The 14456-nt window shown below is 39.3% G+C and overlaps 1 protein-coding gene across 1 annotated transcript in view; it reads right to left on the reverse strand.

The window, feature by feature from the left end:
* Window positions 1-14456, reverse strand: part of dipk1ab (divergent protein kinase domain 1Ab) — a 40048-nt gene that overhangs the window by 3548 nt on the left and 22044 nt on the right. The window contains exon 3 of the mRNA XM_072684144.1: window positions 61-195. Within this exon, the coding sequence (XP_072540245.1) occupies window positions 61-195 (135 nt within the window). The remainder of the gene's footprint in view (window positions 1-60; window positions 196-14456) is intronic.

Here is a 14456-nt window from a genome sequence, read left to right on the forward strand (position 1 = left end):
AATTATGCCTCTAGCAGGGCTGCAGATAAACTGGATTGAAGCCATGGAGGCTGAACTCACAATAGCGTTTTTGCACTCGTGTCCACGGCACAGCTCCGTGTAGGAGGAGTACTCCACATACACCACCCAGCTCCCTACAAACACAGCCAGCCAGGAGAAGAACAGGTACTTCATGTGGAGGTAGGAAAACCGGGCCTGTGTGCAAAAGAGAGCAATGAGGAAGAGAGAAAGAACCTGGATTCTGCATTATGGATAGTTTAAAGATGCACTGATGAAGGCAGACATCCTCAGCATCAGGTGCAAGGAACAGTGTCTGTGCTTCACGCTCATGTAAACTACTTAAAGGTGCCCTAGACTGAAGTTTTTCCACTTGGCATAGTTGAATAATGAGAGTTTGGTACATGGACGTGACATACAGTAAGGCCTAAAACACTGTGGTCCAGTGAAAAGATCCTCCTAACCTAAAGAGAGCTGTTAAACAGAGCTGTTTAACGGCCTTGACACTTTTTATATATGCCCCTAAAGTGTACATACAGTAGTGAAAGCCCTGCTACCACTAGTGAAAGCTGGCAAGTAAAAAACTCTACAGCCACTTCTGGAATATATGATCTTGATACTCCAGATTACAGGAAAACAGGCTGCAGGTGGCGGTTATAAATGTATAACCGACTGGCTTTTACCATCACTTCTTCCTAATTTCAATGGTTTTGCCTGTGCCAGTGTCCACAGAAAGGGAGCTCAAAAGCGGTGTGCGACATAACAAAATCCGGAGAAGCGGGCGGGTGCTAGTTTAAAAGCTGACCAGGCCGACTGGCTGCAATCTCTCCGGCTAGCTAACCGCACACCAAGCCGAGAGGACACTGTGAGGACAGCAGCACTAATTTGGTAAGATCTGAGAATAATATCAAATATATTTACAAGGTTCTTGTAATAGTGTTAAAAACAAGAGCATGCTATGCTATGCTTTGTGGTAGATAAAACAAAGCTCATAATTGTTTGCACAAGCTGCCATAAAAGCATAGAAAATAGAATAATAATAAAATAAAATGACTAAAATACTAGGGTTTTTAATGGTAATTTTACACCTTCTGTTATTATTAAAGAAAGTTACCAGTGAGAACTGTTTACAGCGGTGGTGGTGGTGGAAAGCAGACGTCAGTAGTGTTTAAAGGCTCTCGAAAAGAGCTACCTCACAGAAACCTTTTACACAAAATGATATGAATAGCTGCCTGATGCCTGAGACACTAATTTCTCCTAGTTTTGAGGAGGTTTTAATCTGAAATATTAATGGTGGAGGGACACATGCAGGGCATAAACTAAAATAAAATAGTCCCCAAAAAACATCTTCTCAGACATACCACTATTTTACCATCATCAGCACTATATATATATATATATATATATATATATATATATATATATATATATATATATATATATATATATATTATTTTTAAACATCACATAAAAAACCTCTCTTACTCAAGTTGATTGAGACACTTTTGGCAAACTGGGGCCTGGATAATGAATAAAATGGCTACATTAGCATGTATGATGGGGCAGTGGTGGCTCAGCGGTTAGAGCGCCGGGATATCGATAACAGGGTTGTGGGTTCGATTCCCGGGCTCGGCAAGCTGCCACTGTTGGGCCCTTGAGCAAGGCCCTTTACCCTCTCTGCTCCCTGGGCGCTGGAGTTGGCTGCCCACCGCTCTGGGTGTGTGTGTGTGTACTCACTGCCCCTAACACATGTGTGTGTGGGTTGATGGGTTAAATGCGGAGGACACATTTCGCTGTACAGTGTACACTGTACAGTGACAAATACGTGCACCTTTACCTTATAAATCATTACACTCACCTCAATCTGTGTTTGATAAGAAATATCACATAATCTGAATGTTGCATAAATACAACTGTAGTATCAATAACTTAAAGCCTGAATTCCGTCCATTTTTGCAGTGTATTAGAGTATCTGAACCCATATTAACAAGTGAGTTCAATTCAATGAAGTCTGAGGCATGTGTGATTTCTGGTGGATCTAAGCTTTCAGTACTTACTCCATTTCTTGCATTGCAGACAATAGGCTTAATATATTGTTTCGGCATCGCTATCGCAATGTGCACATGCACAATAGTCACATTGCAGGGCGTGCAGTGTCTTGTGCAATGTAAATTTTTCATTTGACTTTTTTGCTGCTTGATACAAAAGGAAACTGTTCTTATTTTATATGAAATATAATTCAGAAGCAGACTATATTTGCCTTACATCATTTATTTTACGGCAATATTGGATAAAGAGTGCATTATTAATATCATGACTTCTTGATTAACTGAAATCTGGGAAAAATGTCTGTATTTTTTAATATCACAATAAAATTGTAGAAATGTTTTTGCAATGTCAGTTTTTTTCCAATATCATGCAGCCCTAACATACACCGAACATGTCACCAAACATCAGCTATGTGAATGAGGAAAAGCGTCAAACTATCACTTTGAATAATCAATATATAGCTAGTACGATCAGTGAATTGTCTTTGAAAAATTCAGTGTTTTTGAAATATTCATTTATTGGGGTAGTCTTGGTAAAAAGGTGCTCATCAAACTAAATTTCTTTATTTCAGAGTGATTGTGGTCTAATTCAAATCGAACACAGGCTACAGACCACAAAGGCATTGTGGTTAATTTGCGAAGACGTTATGGCCAGTGGAGGCGTGAAGCTCAGTGAACGTCTCTTACTAATGTGTGATCTCTGAAAGCTCTGAGCCGGAGAGAGCTGTCATCTCTCCGTCCACAGGTTGTAAGCACCACTATGAATAGCTCCATCACTGCAGCCATGTGAAGATGTTTCATGAAATATGTAATTTTTCACCCAGATCGCATCTAAAAACCTCTATGCAAAATTAATGAGGTGAGGATATTAAAGGCAATATCACCAAGTCCTATATATATACATGTATAGAGAGAGAGAGAGAGAGAGAGGGAAAGAGAGAGAGAGAGAGAGAGAGAGAGAGAGAGAGAAAGAGAGAAAGAGAAAAAGAGAGCTATTATTATAGTTCTACAAATTCAAATATTAATGAATAAATAAAAAAAACATATACATACATAAGATAATATAAAGATTATATAAGATAATATAGTTTATATATCATCTTATATAATCTTTATATTATCTTATGTATGTATATGTTTTTTTTATTTATTCATTAATATTTGAATTTGTAGAACTATAATAATTTGCTTTATTCATCATTATCATTTTTGGTCAAATGTATTTCTTTGTTCAATGTATTTACTTATTTTAATATTTTCTGTTGGCCTTTATACATTCAGTCAGTCATCTTCTTATTCACTTCTTCCTAGTCATGGTCGCAGAGGGTCTGGACCCTAGCAGGAATCATTGGATGCAAGGCAGGAGGTGGTCTGGGGTACCCAGGGGAAACCCACACAGACACATGGAGAACACACCAATCATCTTACAGACAGCAACAGACAGACAGTTCTAGGATCGAACAACAACACAACAACACAACCCCAGGCTGTGCAATAAATGCCACCAGGTCACCATTCTGTTGTCCTTCATGCTGGTTTTTATTGATTCATATATATATATATATATATATATATATATATATATATATATATATATATATATAATATATTTTTTTTAATTATTATTTTTTTAATAAAATGATTTATTAAATATTTACTATTTTTTTTATTTATATTACATATAACAGTAATAATAATATTACTACTACTGCTTCTACTACTTCTACTACTACTACTAATAATAATAATAATATTAATAATAATAATAAATAATCAATACTAGTAGTAGTAGTTGTGTATGAAAGAAGTGCTGGTAAGCATTCCTGAAACAGACAGCAAATGTTTGTTAGCAGATTGGCCCAGCTAATTTCACCAGCATCGCTGCCCTCTGTGGCCTGACATTTCCTTATCTGAAAAATCTGAGCTGACAGGACCTCTCCTCCAGCGCTGAGAGGAGGAAAGAGGACCTTGTAGTGGAGCGCGATAGCCGCCAGTACTGCTGTCTTTTGTTAAGTGTGTGTTGAAGAGAGAAAGAAAAAACGAGAGAGAGGAGAGAGAGAGAGAGTGGAAAAAGGAAGAGAGAAGGAGAGGCTTCAAGCTGCTTCACGTTATTCTCTAGCTGCTGTTCAGAGGATTCGTGCAAGCACCTCTCCTCTGTCCCTGTTGTTGTTATTGTTGTTATTTATTTATTTTCTGAATCTACGCCACCTGTGAGTGGAGTCCATGTGACAGAGCAGTTCTTGACGCAAATGCACTCACCGGCAGCAATAGGAAGAAAAACAGCTCACAACAAACAGAAAGTGAGAGAGAAGTGTGTGTGTGCATGTGTGTGTGTTTGACAGGAGTAGGACTGGGTGAGAATAAGGGAGGACTAGGGAACATCAGATATGAAGGTTCATAAAGAACACTGGACCTAATGTGAATGTGTTGGGGCTGTGCTCTTGTTAAGTTCCTCGGTGCACACAGAGCACTACAGAGTGTGTGAAGTCTCAATGCAGATATTCCAATATTTATAAAGGGCAGTAAATTATTGATCAAAACTTTGGCATCGATGCATGACACAGCCGCTCTTTCAAACACTAGGAACACCAGGACCTGAGAAAAATTACACGCTAAGTGCCTGGGACAGCATCACAATTCAATTTTTGCACAATTCAATTTTTTACTGCACGTTCCTCAGCATGATGTTAAAGGGAGATGGAAGGGAAGCTTTTGAACTGAGAGTTTAATGTAGTACACTCTCAAAAATCAAGGTGCTACAAATGGTTCTTTGAGCAACACCATCGAAGAACCGTGTTTTGATTCCATAAAGAACCAATTGTATGAAATAGATGCATGTGAAGAACCTTTTAAAGGTTGAAAGAAGTAAATGAAGAGGTTCTTCCTCAATTTAAAGGATCCAAGCTTGAGGTATATTTGACCTGTCACATTTTTACACTAGAGTGAACAGTGAAGTTCCACTGCTCGACAGCTCAATGCTGGGGGCTTTCCAACTCAGGCCTAGCCCATGTCTGGCATTAGGCATGAGCAAAGAGGCCTAGGTCTCCAGAGGGTCCTACTAAATTGGCAATTTTTCTACAGTTGCTAGACAAGCTGTCTGTGTACATGTGCAGATCGGTGTCAGCAAAAGTAGCTGAATGCATTCAGTGGGAGAGGTTTCCATAAATATTTGGACATACAGTGTATGTAGACTAAAGCAGAGACTGAAGGAGTTTTTCAGCCTGGATTACTTTTTGAATGAGGCACGATACAGGATAGCCAAGCATCTTTTTACATATCATGAAGAATGTACATATAATTTATAAAGGCATAGTAACATAACATAATGTTTTATAACTGGTATATAAAATATGTTATAAAAAAATAATTATTGAGTTTGGTACATAAACCTACACAAACCTTACATGAGGACTTCAGGGACATATATTGAACATTTAAGGCCAGGACTTTCTCCAGTCTTATCTGATGCATCTTTACAATAAATCTGTAGATTTTGTCTCTTTATGTTTCTGAACATACGGGTTTATGTCTGGTTAGGGATAACAGGCTTAAATTCCCATTCAGAGAGTGTAATGTAGTCTAGAATTGGGAGGTTTCCACAGCACTTATTTATGAGAACACACTCTAAATGGACAGCAGTGTGTAGCCTCTTAGCGGGAGCAAACCGTGGCCTGAGTGATTCCAGGCATTGCTTTTCACTTTAGACAGTTTGACTCAAGTCCAATGCAAACATTTCAGTATTATTACAGTATCTCTTCTTACAGCAGCATCAAAACCCCCCCCAAAAAAACAAGCCTGCTCTCTCTAAATGTACTGTAACAAATGATCTCAGCTCCGTATCACCGATGGCACAGTCAATTATGCTTACTGCGGAGGATTAACAGACAAATCGCAGACTTGAAGGAGCCTCTTTTATCCATCTATTAATGATGATCTGTCCTGGCTTTGACAGTGATGGACCCCATCTCTCTTCCTCTCCCTTTCTCTCGTTCTCCCGGTCCTAGCCTTGTGCAGAAAGGCATCTGAGGTGGCAACTCATGCAAGTCTGCTGTTCTCTTGCTGATATTCTATCTGCAGACACATCTAAATGTTTTAACTGAGAGCAAACCTCTTTTAATCAGCCCTCTGTTTTCACTGTGCATTTCTGGCTAAGATCTAATCGCTGCTCTTCGATAAAGTACTTACCTCAGAGCCTGGAGACACTCAAACACTGAGGCTCATGAGTAAAACCAGAGTATCTTGTGGTGTGTAACTAGTGGCAAAAACACTGCAAGTGCATAACTCAGCATCAACGTTCACAGTAAATCTGAATACAAAGATTTCTGTCCATTGTGTTCAGCCTATGTTGCGCCGCATGCTAATGCAAAGCTAGTTAATGCAGCAATATCCAGCATTTTAACCCTAAAATAACAGCTTTAAAACATTGTGAGGCTCCACTGACTCGTAATAGGAAGAGTAGCGTCTCTACCCTTGCTACTCCGGGCTTGGCGCACTGCTAACTGCACTATGTAACTTTAGTAAAGCAGCCAGGACAAGGGAAAGGGGCGCGTCTGCGAGCAAGGCCGGATAACGGTGGCGTAAACAGCCCTCCATATTGGTTCAGCAGCTTCAGAAACAGAAAGAATCAAAAATACCAAAGAGCCCTGAAAAAAAGATTATTACTATCTAATCCCACCTCCGGACTGTGTAGTGAAAGGCCAATTGTGCCCTCTCCGACTCTGGTTGTTGATGGCATGCAGCATGACCAGGGATTTGAACCAGTAGTATCCAGTTTTACCATTCAAACAAAGACTTTAGTCATTGATATGAAGCACCTATTATAGCTATTCAGGTAATAGCTTCCTCTTGTGGTTTATGTGCAGCCTGCTAAATGTAAATATGTGAGTGCTAGAGTCCATGTGGTGCTTAATATTACTCAAATTTAGGAAACCCAGACTAAAATGTAATATATGATTAAAAAACTAGCTTCTCTCCAATGTCATATGTTTTCATACTCGAGATGAGTATGAGTCATATTGTACCCTATATTGTGCACTACGTAAGTCCTAAAACTTTCTTTTACCTTAACAACTAATCAAATATTTACAAATTTTGACTCATCATTACTAGGAACATGGTAAATGTGTTTGTAGAATGTGTAGATTGTTGCTTTAAAGCTAGTTAGCAAGTTAGCTTTAAAGAGTAAAAATAATATTTAGACTACAATTTAAAAAAAGGATTCGATCCTTGAGGAACTTTTGGAGGTTCTTCAATTTGAAACTGTGGTGGAACCTCTTAAGGTGCTTTCAGGAACCTTTAGGAAAAGGTTTTTAATAGATAGGTTCCTTGAAGGTTCCTCAAAGCACCATAAGAGGATCCCCCACAGTTTCAAACCAAAGAACTTAGAAGAACAGCAGGTCAAGGAGAAATGGACTGATTCTCAGTTTTAAGTTTTGTATTAAAGCCAACATAAACTCACAATTCTCCTTAAATAGTTAAGTTTAAATTAATCAAATGTTTGATATTTTAAGGCCTGAGAGATGCCACAATCTTCCTTCTTTGCCTCTCTTATTGGTAGCAGGGGCCTAGCAGTCAGATGCAGGCTGTCAGTCTTTTGATAATTTAATCTAATCTCTCTCTCCCCATCCCTTGTGGCTCCACTAATGACAGGCCATGGCTCTCCATCTCCCATGAGCACTCAGAGAGATGCTAATGCAGCCATCGCTATCCGAGAGTCCATCTTACTTTCCCCTTGCTCTCATTCTCCCAAACCCCCATTAAGTCTCTTCCTGCCCCTCTTTTTCTCTTTCTCCGTTACCCTCTCTCTCTTTCTCTCTCTGCCTCACTAAGACAGGCTGACAGGCACTGGAGACTTGTGGCAGTCCAGGGTCCTGCTCAGCCTTTCATACTCTGACACAGCCCGGTGGGGCTGTCACCATGGCAATCAGCTCGGAAAAATAGCACCCAGGCCTTTCCCTCAGGCCAGAGTGAAGGTGTGGGAGAGAAGGAGTGCAGCCCAAACCTTCATGAGTCTACATCACCCTCCTATAGGGTTATAAAAATGCAGCAGTGCATCAGGAGGGTGATTCCACTGCATTGCTTTTACAGTTACATAATGCATAATACTAATAAATAATATTCAATTAAAAATAGGCCACAATTGTCACCATTTGTCATCTATTCTAAATGGGTATAAAAAAAAAAAACGTATTTAATGTTTATTGTCTAATTTCCAATACTGGGAAAATATTTCCAGTCACTTATGCAACAGGGGAGTGCTATACTGTGAGATACTTGCACTTGGTCTCACCATGTAGTACAACTTTTAGTGCATTATTGAGATTATACTGCAGATCTCTTGATGTTATCAACCTGTAAGAAAGTTTTCTTACATCCATGAAGACAAATAGTTCCGAACTATAAGCAAACACTGCTGCATATAAACACTGAGGAAACTCCATCTCCTCAATCTTGTAGCTTTATTTTCTCCATATTTGTTTATTGGCTAATTTAACTGTATATAACCAATAAAAAGGGACACAGTGCGTTAGGGATTCAGGACCCCCCCCCCCCCCCCCCTTTGATGACCACTGGAACATCACCTATCCAGACCAACCTGGCACTTGACACGTTCTCTCTGTCAGCTTGTTAGCTTTGTTACACATTGACCACGTTTATACCTGGTCAGTTCATGCATCTTGAGTATCAGGATAATATCTGGCGTGAACACACCCAAGATGTATTTGAGCCACATGTTATGGCATCCGTCTGTCCAAGACGCATTGTATATCCCAAACCCCTCCCAGTACAACCAGTACACCAGAATTAATTGCCACACAATGAGCAAATCTGCCTATTCTGTCCCACACAGCAATCAGATTTCAGTCTGACTAACCAGAAACATTTTTATCATCTTATCAGGATACAATCCAGATACCAGCCACATGAAGTGACCAGGTGTAAACGGCATCTTTGGCAAACTAATGATTCAATAGGGAAAAGTAGGGATGAGCACCTTTTTGTTTTGTCTATTCTTTTCTCCTGTTTTCTGAGCAGGGAGTTTGGTACTTTTGTGTATTTCTGTATTTATGTAGCTAGTTGTGTTTGGGCATGTGCTGAACCCTGTAGCAGCATTTCCTCCACTGATTAACAATAAATCCATACTGGTTCAGCCAATTATACAGTGTCTGGTGTTTGGTCTGGTTGAGGATTTAGGGAGAAAGCGTCTGACTCTGGACTGGAGAACAGAATTGAGGGGCTCGTCTGGGACCTATCCAGACCAACCCAGCACTCTACACTTTTGCTCTGTAAGCTTGTTAGCCAAATAAGGCAGCAGGATACTTTCAGAGATGTTAGGAGTGAGTGTTTGGAGTGCCATTATCATGAGATCCCAACTATGTCCACACAGCAGTGACTTTGTGAACAACTGTTGTGTGATTCCAAATTGTAGTAGTTTCTTTTGATTTTATTTCCCACTCGCAGCTCATTGAAAGAAGATGAGACAGTCTGTAGAAAGTGCAGTTTCTAAGCTTAACACTGCATATGTGTTAATAAATAGAAGAGTAGATATTTTATTCTAATTTACATTTGAATACAAGCTGTGATTATGCAGAAAGATCAAGAAAATTAACAGAAAAAAAAAAACGTCAATACAGGAGGTGTGAGTGTGTAAATGAAAAAAGTCTTTGTCAGTTTGTCAGTACTTCACTGCAGCCACATACAGCGTCAGACAATATTATGCACCTAACTATGTAATTCATTATGTAATTCTATATACAAAAATGTAAAGTTTATCAAATGTATAGTTATATGTATGGTTATAATAACAACCTTTTTCTAGTTTTCTATGGTATAATGGTATATGGTAAAATTCAAATCAAATCAAATCAAATTTTATTTGTCACATACATAGTCATACACAGTATAACTTGCAGTGAAATGCTTTTATGACAGTCTGCCCACATCAAGCTATACAATAAAAATCTACATTTAAACTTAACTAAACCTTAACTTAATGAAGTAAAGTGCAAAAGTGCAAAAGAAAAATAAAATGAAAAAAAAAAATAGAATAAGTTACATTTAAGTTAAAGAATAAAATATAAAAATATGAAAATATAGAAATATAAGCAAAAAAAAAATACAAATATAAAAATATATATACACAGATGAAATGTCTGTGTGTGTGTGTGTGTGTGTATATATATATATATATATATATATATATATATATATATATATATATATATATATGTATACATATGTACATATTTATCTGTATGTGAGTGTATGTGTGAGTTAAAAAGAAATATTTTCGTTATTGTCCGTAGTGTGTTTTCCGTGAGCCATGGTTGTGTATTGTAGTGAGTGAGGGTCCAGTTTTTTAATATCACTTATGTCACACTTCAGACAGCCTTAAATAATACAGACTTGTGTAAGTGTTTAAGTCTTTCCTTTTGTAATTAGAAGGGTACATTTATGACCATACACCCCCAATTAAATCAACTAAAATGACAAAACCTTATTTATGTCCTCAATTCCATAAACCTGTTCCTCTAGCACTCAGACTAGCACACAGACATCTGCCAAACAAGCGAACACACCACCACTCTGAATCTCATCAATCAAACAGTCAGTCAAATCAAACTGGGGAGATTAATGTCAATAGCTTTAAGCCACTTGGGATGATGGGTCTTTCCTCAATGTCGTGATGTGTTACCATGGCAGCACTGCCCTAATAAAAGGACCATGTCATGAGTGTGGTTTCTTCTCCATGCTGCATTGATGCTGGTCAGTGAATCAGTGTGAATGAAGAGTGTTAGGTTCTCTGTTTGTGGTGTATTTATCGATTCATAGTGAATGTGAAAAATTTAGCAGCAGCCTTTATGTCACGCAGGCTCTCTGCAGAACGGATGTACTGTATGTATGGAATTTCAATCATAACAGAGACGTTCACTCTGGTGGATACAGTCACAGCATAAGCATTAATTGTGGACGAATGGGCCGAATGCGGAAAAACAAACAGGAATTCAAAGTGGAGGTAGAATAGCCTGTAAAGCCTAGAGCAAGGTGCGCCTGAGCCAAGCCCATTATGTGTGTAACTTCAGTAGCACAGACCATCAGGCTCCTCTTAACATCATGTTCCTTTAGGACGATACTCTGCCAGCACATTTAAATGGAAAGTCTTTGGGCAGAAGTAAATTAACCTCACTCTGCCCTGTGATACATTTCCAGACTTTCAGGAAAAGTGCACCTACAAATCCAGAGGAATACCACACACATTTTAAGGTTCCACATAAAGGTTCGGTAGTATTTGGACAAGGACCCTTTGTATGTTTGTGTTGTAGTGCAGTATCACCGAAGAACACATTTGTGCAGGTGGCCCAAATTTAAAAGCATTTTACATACCCTTCACTGTTCAAAACAAGCACCAACCCCATGAACATTGCTAATCATATGAGCCTTGTCTGGATTACAAACAACACTTCCACACTTACTGTATCAGCCAGCAGTGGTGGCTCAGCAGTTAGAGCACTGGGCTATTGATGACAGGGTTGTGAGTTCAATACCTGCCTTGGTAAGCTGCCATTGCTGGGTCCTTGAGCAAGGCCCTTCACCCTTCCTTCTCCCCGGGTGCTGTAGAAATGGCTGCCCATTGCTCTGGGCATGTTTGCTCACTGTGTTTGCTCATGTTTGATCACTAGTGTGTGTTCACTGCATGGATGGGTTAAAGGCATAGGCCAAATTTCATTTGTGTCGATCACAAATGGTGAATATGGCTGTCTTGTTTATTGCAAAGTCATTTTATTCAAACTCTAAATTCATTACTTGTCAGTAAAATAAATAAATCTGCTGAACCACTTTTGGTGCAATAACAGTTGACCCATTCTTGTGCTCCAGGTTGTTCACACTGCATAGACCCCAAATCCCACAGGTTTTGACTTGGCCATTGTAGATAATTTTGTTGTTTGGCCTTGTGCTCAAGATCATTCTCACGCTAAATGTGAATTTCCTTCCAAGCTTTAGATTTTAGCAGACTGAAGCAGTTTGTCTGATGGTATCTACCTAAATTTGGCAGCATCCATATGTTCTTCAGTTTTAACAAGGTGCCCAGTCCCTGCTAAAGAAATGTATTTCCCCAGCACTATACTGCCATACTTCAGATTTGGCAAAAAAAACAACAAAAAAAAACATAAACAACTCATGTTTATAAGGTGAAAAGCATTTTTTTGTTGTAGAATGTAGAACATTCGCCGTTTTGTTGTTAGGCCTTGTGTTCGGGATCATTCTCATGCTAAAAGGTGAATTTCCTTCCAAGCTTTAGATTTTAGCAGACTGAAGCAGTTTCTTACTGTATCTTCCTAAATTTGACAGCATCCACCTGTTCTTCAGTTTAACAAGGTGCCCAGTCTCTGCTGAGGAAAAGTATTCCCATAGCAGGATGCTGCCACCCCTATGCTTCACCTTGGCAAAAAAAAAAAAAACATCATCATGTTTGCATGGTGAAAAACTATCATTTTTGTTGACTTGGCCAATGTAGAACATTCACATTTGTGTTGTTTGGCCTTGTGCTCAGGATCTCTATCATGCTAAAAGGTAACGTTTGAAGCAGTCTGTCATACAATGTCTTTCTACCTTTTGCAGCATCTGTTCCTTTCACAGGAGGATGCTGCAATCCCCATACTTTACTTTTGGGATGGTGTTTGGGGGGGGGGGGGGGGGGTGGGGGGGGGGGTCAAGCAAGACTCTTATTTGTGGATTTCATATGTTCCTTTAATACAAAACAGCTTTGTGTTTTAGCCAAGATGCTTTTAACACAATTTAATGTAGGAATCAAAATAGTTGTTTGGATTATGGATTTTTTAATGTGCAGACCACAGCAGGTGAAGGTTAATGGGCGTTTATCTCAAAAACATCTCCCTTCCACTGGCTCACCGCAAGGCTGTGTCTTGTCTCCTCTCTTGCATATTTGTTACACAAATGACTGCAGGAGTCAATACCAGGACAGACATATTATTAAATTTGTAGATGATACAGTGATTTTTAGCCTCTTACAAGATGAGGAGATGGAACACAGGCCTGTGGTTGCGGCCTTTGTTTAAATGTACATGACTGCTCTAAATCTAAAATTTAAACATCACAAAATCTACAGATGTGAAAATTGACTCCTGTAAAGTATCAGAGCCTCTGTCCCCTCTCATTATTATCAGCATGAAAATTGACTTCCTAGTGAAAAGACAAGTTTTCATGTTGGAGATCATGTTGAGGTATGGAGACCGTGATACCTGATCACGATAACCCTGTTTGGCTTATTTTCAGTTAGATTGTCAGATAGACTCTGGAGTGGTGGTGCACTGTTCTACTGTGCAGTGACATCTGCACAAATATGACCTGAATATAGAAAAAAAAAGAAAATCGTGTCTCATCACAAAATTCAGCATCAAAAGTTTTCAAAGGAACGCCTAAACAACCCTGATACTTTTTGAGAGGTAAAAAACTTTTGGCCGCAGTAAACAAATGTTTGTTTAGAGAAAAAGAGTGCAGAATGTCATTAGAACACACAAAGAACCAACCAAAGAACCAACCAACCAAAAGAACCTCTCCAGCTATTAAGCATGGGTTGATTTAAAAAAGCTGAAGATGAAAAGAGCTTCTACAGCAGGATAACAGCCTAAACACACCACACTATCCACAATAGACAACCTAAAGAGGAGCAAGGTGGTTTTGCAATGGGCCGCATGGTCCTTTTGCATGCAAGATGGCCCAAGAATCTCATAGAACTAGAAGCCTTTCACAAGACATTTACATTTATGGCATTTAGCTGACGCTCTTATCCAGAGCGACTTACAAGGTTCTCGTATTACAGAGGAGGGCCAATGTAGTGTTAGGAATTTTGCCCAAGGACTCTTATTGGTGTAGCGCTGCATAGTCACCCAGACCAGGACTCAAACCGCAGTCTCCCACATGGTGAGGCAGCTCACTGGCAGGTAGTGGTGTTATCTGTTGTGCCACACCAAACAAGAAAGCCAGGCAAAGTTAGGGTTTCTAAGTACTGGTGCATCTGTGTATGAAAACCTCACATTATTCATCTGATAACATTTTACACAGCAAATTTATATTCCTAGCACCAGAGTAAGATAAAATCTCCAGCCCACACTAGGACCTCTCCATTACTTTGGTGCATTTCACACACTGCGTTCGCCCTTCAATCCTTTGTACATCATATGAAGTGCAGGGCTTACTGCTCTTAGCTTTGGTAACTGAAACAGAGAGTCAAAAATCTTGCCCTAAATATTACATGCTGGGGTGGTTTGTTTAGTGCCTTTGTCCCGCTGCATGAGTGCTGAGCACTGGGGTTTAAGAAATGTGTCGATATCTAAGACATTTTTCCCGTACACCTCCTGTTCAGGCTACTGCTATGGTCAGCAGTCAAGT

Source organism: Salminus brasiliensis, chromosome 7 (genome assembly GCF_030463535.1).
Source record: "Salminus brasiliensis chromosome 7, fSalBra1.hap2, whole genome shotgun sequence".
Lineage (NCBI taxonomy): Eukaryota > Metazoa > Chordata > Actinopteri > Characiformes > Bryconidae > Salminus > Salminus brasiliensis.